This window comes from Erigeron canadensis, chromosome 5 (genome assembly GCF_010389155.1).
Source record: "Erigeron canadensis isolate Cc75 chromosome 5, C_canadensis_v1, whole genome shotgun sequence".
In the NCBI taxonomy this organism is placed as follows: Eukaryota; Viridiplantae; Streptophyta; class Magnoliopsida; order Asterales; family Asteraceae; genus Erigeron; species Erigeron canadensis.
In genome coordinates, this window is record NC_057765.1 from 37,281,660 (window position 1) to 37,289,565 (window position 7,906).

General features: G+C 35.2%; 1 protein-coding gene across 1 annotated transcript; it reads right to left on the bottom strand.

Moving 5' to 3' along the window:
• Positions 1 to 887: 887 nt before the first annotated feature.
• LOC122602014 (glutamate receptor 3.5-like) lies at positions 888 to 5,082 on the bottom strand. The gene is made up of 6 exons (XM_043774751.1): positions 4,723 to 5,082; positions 2,732 to 4,074; positions 2,300 to 2,577; positions 2,169 to 2,200; positions 1,683 to 2,092; positions 888 to 1,406 (listed from the first exon to the last, which is right to left on the bottom strand). The coding sequence occupies exons 1-6, from the start codon at positions 5,054 to 5,056 to the stop codon at positions 972 to 974; spliced, it is 2,832 nt and encodes a 943-aa protein (XP_043630686.1). The 5' UTR covers positions 5,057 to 5,082; the 3' UTR covers positions 888 to 971.
• Positions 5,083 to 7,906: the final 2,824 nt, after the last annotated feature.

Genomic DNA, 7,906 nt, shown 5'->3' on the forward strand with positions numbered 1-7,906 from the left:
AAATGCAAGTAGATATCTTCATTGAATAGATAAATAAATAATGAATATCTAACATGCAAATAGACAAATAAGTTTAGCTGTTCTATATTAAATAAGTTATTTTATCAATAGATGGGGTCATCACTTTAAAGAAAAGCTAGATGCCGAACAATGGCAAAGAAACCACGGATCTTCATATGGTGCTCGGCGCAGAACAAGGCAAGAATGGAAACTTGTTAGGCACCGATTACCATGTAAGCTTTCGGGGTCGGCATTTTGGTTCCATACCCTATGCTCTTACATGTCATGTTTTTCACTACAACGGCTATAGAACAAAAGAGGCTTACAAGAAGTAATAAAGTCAACTATACCACAGTACTACACCACTAGTACCCATAATCAATAATGATATTTCAAAAGAGATTTGAATGCCACAATGCATATACTGGATCCATTCATGTTGCATCAACAAGGATCCTGACTGAACCAGTTACCTAGCCACTTACAAATGGTTCATGGGAAACAATATGTGGTTAATTACGCCCCTATAACTATATATGAGAATATACTAGCTTACAATTTGGAGCCATCGAACCTTAGCCTCCAACACGGTCACTTCTCATGCTATGAGATATTGGGGAATGGGCCGGGGATCTTTCTTGCCAGCATGTAAAACTCCTTGTGTTTCTGAAAAATCATGCTAAACTAGTGCGCTTTTAACTGAAAATAAAAGCCAATGTGGAGTTAGGCCACTTGGTAAGGGCTCTTTCCTCTTAGGGTGTAAGTCTAGGGATCAATACCTGACACAGGCGTATTAGGATTATCTAGGAGTAATTTAGGTGTTATAAGAAATTTGTCCATTCGAAAAGACAAGCTGAAAATACCAAAATTAAATAAAAAATAACACAAAAGCTAGACCTGTCCCTATATATTGGAATTAAGTCACATCATTCAACAGGTAAACGTACACCAGCAATTTTAGAAGGGTGAATCTATTCTTCTGGGTCCCTTGTAACTCGACGATTGTTTCTTTCGAGTATCTGTCTCATCTCTTCCTCTTTCTTATCATAAAATTCAATCAAATTTCTGAAGTTTATGCCACAAAAGGACCATCTACTGCTGTATGTTGTGGAGTCCGCTTGCATAATCTCCCGAGCATCTTTTTCATGAGCATTGTACTGGCGGTACTCGCACAACATTCTGCAGAAGTAAATGCAGATACATATGAAGCAAGCAACACCGCAGACAAGGAATAGACCCCAAAAGTTGTTTAACGAGAGGCTTCTCCCTTCGACTTTCGTACTTTGAGACAAGCACGAAGTGGTAGAGAGCCATTTGTCATGAATTAGTTGTAGATCTCCATTTTCCGAGAGTTTTAGTATCGCTGTTGATAGATCAACTGCTAAAGGCGAGTCTCTCTTGAATGCCTGTGATGCAATTGCAATATATATTCAAGTCAAACCTATTAACTGTAAACTAACTTGAGCATTGATATGAATCTTTGAAACTTCTTAAAGGGATACAATTAACACATTGAACTAATTGAAAAGTACTGTGAGTTTAAAGAAAGAAAACAATGGTGTTGCAAGAAAATCCGAATCTTTGGAACACTTTAAGGTAGTTATAGATCTTAATTTCAAATGACTCTGTCTTTTTGGTTATATGGGTGAGTAAATTTCAGAAGGACATAAAGTGAAACTTACGAAACCCCAACCGCTTTTGGTAAACTCTTGACCAACAATCTTGAACTCACACTTTGAGTAACGCATGAAGAGCTCAACGTAAGGAAGTTCATCAACAATGGCAGCGACACCACCGCCTTTTGGACCTAAATGAAGTGCGTTTAAGTATTCCACTTCATCTTTTAATTGGATGATCCTAGACTTCGGGATCTTCAGCTCTTGAATCAAATAGTTATAAGAAAATGTTCCTTCTTGAACTCCAATCGGCTCGTTACTTGAAATCAAACTATCTATCCCTTCGATGCTCGTAGTCAGTTGTTCTACCGTGAGGATTGATGACAAACTGGCTGTGTAGCTTGAATTAATAATCAATACTACAAACAGCCAGAGGATCAGTACAAACCGTCCCAATGTACTCACAGTGTTCTCTCCTGCATATATATGTAGAAATCACATTGTAAAGTTTTCTTCTATAACTTTTTGGGGATGAGTTGAGAATTTACTTACGGTGTGAAAAGAACAGCGTTGAGAAGCTAAACCTGAAATTTAAAGAAAAAAAGGATCGACGCCTGTATATCAGATACAGTGGCTACTAAACATGAATAGTTCGTGTAAATGCAACCAGGCGATATACTAACCACAAAACTGTGATGATTTGTCTCCTGGGTGGTCCACGGAATTCATCATTCAACCGATGCTCAAGAATCCATACCACGAATCCAACTAACAGAAAGCATCCACCACTAACCAACCACAATTCAAGGCTGAACGGCCTCAGAAATACCCACGGCTTGGGCTTTGATTTGTTGAGAGGAACAACTATGACAAGCCCTGACGTAATGTAGGGCTGTGTAAAGTCAACTACCTTCGTTCGGTTTGTAATGATAGTAATATCTCCTACAGCTGCATCGTACTTCTGAAAATATACAATATAGTAGACCATCAGACTGTAAAAGGTTCTGTCTGTTAAAAAACTAAAGATTTCATATCAAATTCTAACATTCATCTAAGATTGGTTGGCTGAAATTGGAAGGGTCTCCGGTTAGACTTGCAACCAAGAAATTACTCACATCGTCAGCGACATCTCTCACAAGATCAGTGTAGCTCGGGTTCTTTTGACCGTCACCATATAATATGTACTCTGGAGTGACGGGGTAAGGAAGTAAATTTACAGCAGCTTCAAAGACATCGATGCAATATCCTTTTGCCCCTTTAGGAGACTCATCTTTTGTCACCACTTCTTTGTAGCTATAGCCATATGGGACAGCAACTCTCAAAGGCTTTCCATGGTTTGGAAAAACCCAACCCCGTGGAACTTTACTCATTCCACCAGGCCAAACTACGCTATAAAGCCTATGCTGATCATCTGCAGAGCTTTTTGCTTGTTTTGCATACAATGATTCAGGAGCAGAAGTTGAGAGACCCGAATAGTTTGACCAATATCCAAAAGTCCGTATACCCGTCCCACCTATGTTCAAAACATCATAAGCCGGATGCATCAAATTCTTCTGCTGGTCAAATTTCACCTTGCCAGTCAATCCCATGAACTCCGTGGCAAGGATTGTTTGGAGAAGCTGCTCTCCTTCATTAAAAATCCTAAGAGCCGAAAACTTAAGCTTGCTTCCATTACTTTGTCGTAGTTTTGAATCATTAGAAAATGAGAGACCTCCTCCGGATTTCAAGAATTTATCTAGAGCATGTGCAAGTAACCAAATGGAATCATAAGCGGACAGAGCATATGCGTTAAAGCTTGATGTGTTTTTGCCTTTTATACTCTTCCATTTATTTGTAAAAGATTTCTTAAAATCAGAACTTGATGTATGTTGGCGTAACGAAACAACCCCTTGTATTAAATCCATCGTTTTAGGATCTGGAAACTCTGATGAATCCAATACCGCCATAAGCCAATCTGTAGTAATCCAAACATAACCACTTGTCATCATCCCAAGCGTCTTTGCCACAGTAAAAATATCAAGACCCGAGTCAGGATATACATGAACAACATAAACCCGAGACTCCATCAAGTTGATTCCAGTTAGTAGCTCAGTAATGTCACTATGAGATGCACCGGGGGTATATGAAGCTTTGTAAGAAATCTTGGCTCGTTTCTTGTCAAGGGCGTCATCCAAGGCCATAATCCCATTTCTACCATAATCATCGTCCACAAATATGGCAGTGACTTCTTTCCAATCAAAATATGAAACTAAGTCGGCTATAGCAGACATTTGGTAGTAGTCGGTTAGTGTGGTGTGGACAAAGTAAGGGTATTGAAGACTTGAAAGTGTTGGATCCGTCGCTCCAAAGGAAAGGAGTGGTATGTGAAGTTCACTTACAACATGGGAAATTAAGCGGGCAATAATGGAGGATTGTGGCCCGATTATACCCACCACGTCATTCTCCATCAACTGCAGAGCTACATCAATAAGGAACGGCAAATCAAAGAAAAAAATTCGATCAACAATCTGCATATATAGTATAGATACATGATAATTACAGCAAGGTAACATTTTCTACGAAGGGAAATACTCCCTCCATCCCAATTTAAATGTCCAAATTTGACTTGCTAAGTCTTTCTTCTCTAACTTTGACCGTAAGTATTTTTGTTAGTGTAATATAATTCTTAATGAAAGTTATTAAATGAAAAATACATCTAAAACTCAATCCATCCATATATTTTACATCAAGTATTGTATAACACAAACAAAAACATTTACGGTCAAAGTTGAGAAAAAAAGACTTAAAAAGTATTAAATTGAGACAAAAGGAGTATAAGACACTGTTAACTCAATTTATAACGTAAGTACGTGTTACACCTGTAAGTTATTTAATAACCAAGTCATCAAATCTTTGTCATATATAACAATTCTAAATTTACTATAATAACAGATCAATCCTGGAGGCACTTACAACGATGCTAGGACCAAACAAGAACATGAAAATGTGAAAAATATGTATAGGAACTTGGGAAGATGAAACAGGCACAAAATGTAACAATGTAATGTATCCCTAAGTTTAGAAGCAATAATAAGTATCACATAATCTAAAGGATTAAGGTAAGTACCTTCGATGTTGCCAAGAAATGCACTGCAATTGGTATCATACAAAATAAGGTTGAGTCGAGTTTCATTAAGGATGGTATGATTAGAGTTGACATCATCAATGGCGGCCTCGATAGCAGGCTTCACGGAACGTCCGATAACTGAATCCACTGTGAACAATGCTCCAATATTCACAACGTTACTAGGCCTTTTTGACAAAAAAGAAAATGAAAATGGAACTATTGTGTCTCCATTTACACCCTTGATTGCCATGAGCAAGACTACCATCACCCACAAGCCAAAGACAAAGAGAATCACTCTTTTTATCATTATTATATATTGGCTCATCAAAAACATATCTTGTCACACTAAAATGAAACTGGTGATCACATATATGTCAGTATTAAAATAGACATTGTCATCAGTACTGCGTGGTCAACAGACTATAATAAAAGAGAAAAACAACTAGAAACTACGATACAATAAATCTATAACAAGACAAATTTTTATAACACCGCGATACAATAGATCTATCAATAGTTTTGGTATCAATACTACTTGTGCATTTTAAAACGGCCAACGGATAATGTTAATTAACCAAAAGGTCCCTCGGTATTTTGTCGGCTTGATGTCATTAATGAACTTAATAACATTTTGAATACTTACGGAATATTAAGTAATGTTTGACTGTTCGTTAAGGTCTTAATAAAAAAAGTTTAGTTACTCAAATATATTTAGTCCATTTCATTAAAAATGTTTATTTTATATTTAATAAACAAAAAACAACTGTAATAACTTAATTTATACAGACATTATTTATCTATTTGACCACTTTATCATTTTAATCACTTAACGGGTAAAAAATCAAAAAACTATATGGAAAATAAGGAAAGGAACTTTTTATCGTATATTTTTGGAATCTCAGTGTCACTATTATTAGGCTATCTCCAATGCTAAGGACGCATTTAGCTGGCACATCATATCCTTACAAATCCTCATACATCCTTATAAATCTTTCAAATCGTATAATTTTATCTCCAACCATACAAACATCCTTACATATCCTTTTACCTCAAACTAAAAACAATAATATATTAAGTAAGAACAAGTAAGGGCACGCCCTTATGTAAGGATTCAAAAAATCTTTAGTTTTAGACAAACTTCAACAGCAAAGGATATCCAAAAACACCTAAAAGCGCCCAAAGGCACCCCATTAAAGATATCCTTATCATGAAATGCAATGAAAAGTTGAAACACACTATTTTGATGTCAAAACCTCCACCTCACACATTGTTTTCCTTAATAATGAAAAGTTGAAAACACACGCCGCCGTCACCACCAATCTCTGCTACCTCCTCATGTTTCCATCACCGCCGTGACCATCACAGCGCCACATTACGCGAGGACCGTTCTGGTTATTTACTAACACGAATAATCATCAAGTGATAATTAAGTAATATTGCCCATTTTTTACTTCAATTAATTTGTCTATTTAAAACCATTTATCACATCAATTTAAAAGGGGCTTCTGTTGCCACCACTCAATTGGGGCAGCTCAGGTGAGACACTCATCAATTATGACAACTTTATTATCGATTATGGGTATTTTTATTTCCGATAACAATAACAAGGCAAGTTTGAACAATTATTTCTTGAAAGGTTTAATCCCAAATTTGAAAAACCCTCCATTTAAACGCCAACCTTAGGAGTCATGAAATTACAAAATTCTACGAAATTCACTTGAAATGAGTGAATCAAAGAATCCAGTGTTGCAAGTTGGTAAAAGAATATGCATACACATCCATATTGGGAACAAATTAAATATAATGCATGAACATCAAGGGAGGGAAGGTGATGGGAGATTTTAAGAATCTTTAATATAAAAAATACGAAAACAAATGGACACGGACAAATGTTTACTATCCAAGAAACATTGGAACAAATGAATAATTAAAGATGCGCTAGCTAGCTACAGCCTCAAAAACATATCTAAACGACTAACTAGACGCTAAGTATAAAGATACAATCTAGCCTAAATATATAATTACTAAAGACTAGATTCATCCTAAAATTTTAACCGCTAGGAATAAAAAAAAATATTTCTAACTGAAGAAAAATTAAGTTTTTGTAAATATGTTTAGATGATTACAATTAATAAGTTTTCTTTAATAATTTAACATTATGTTAATTTATAGGGACCCATTATTATAAAAAAATATATAAAATAAATAAATAAATTATTACCAATTGGATCATAAATAAAACAGTTACACAAAAATTCATTGAACATAATATATACACTAATGTACCACAATATATTACAATATCAACTTTTATGATCAGTATGATTTCCAGTTAAAAGAAAATGATTTCTTTATTTTATATATACACACACACACATATATATATATAGGGGTGTGTTAGATTAAAGACTCCTTATTTTAGGCACTGTTAGAGACTCGATCTAGACCGTCCATTTTCATCAGATCTAATCACCACTAATCATCTCCGGCGACATCTTCAGCGAAACTTACACATGTGTAAATACAACTTACACATGTGTAAGTTGAATAAAAATTATGATTCGAAGCGGGCTTCGCCCTTAATGATATTCATAAACCAAAGCTTGGGGGAGGGGGGTGATAGGTCATAGAAGGTGATCGGTGATGGGTGATCTACATATAAAAAATTGTACTTAAAACATGTGTAAGTTACTTTGAAAAATTTATATACGCGGGAGATACATTCGTTCGTTTCGTATTTAAACGTGTGTCTGAAAATGTATTGTCGTGTACAAACATAAGTTATATTTATTATTAAATGATGAATTATATGAATAATTGAAGGGAAAAAAACGAATAGTAAAAAATGTGACAACGTGAAAAAAAAATTAATGAAAGCACACTAAAATTATAATATTATATATGACATAGTACCATATAACTCATTTTAAAAAATAAATATAAGAACTTTAAGAGCTAACCCATTGTTGAAAAAAACCCTGATTTGCAGCATATTTTGTAACTTCCTTTAAACACCTTAATAGAACTTAATGACTAACAACAGAGACTATATTGAAAAAAGCCGTTAGCTGATAGGACCATTGTTGCAACAAATTTAATGACATGGACTATAATTGCTGAAAAAGATGGGAGCACGGAAATCAAGGAATCGGTAGTTATATATGTATAGAATATACACGAGGAG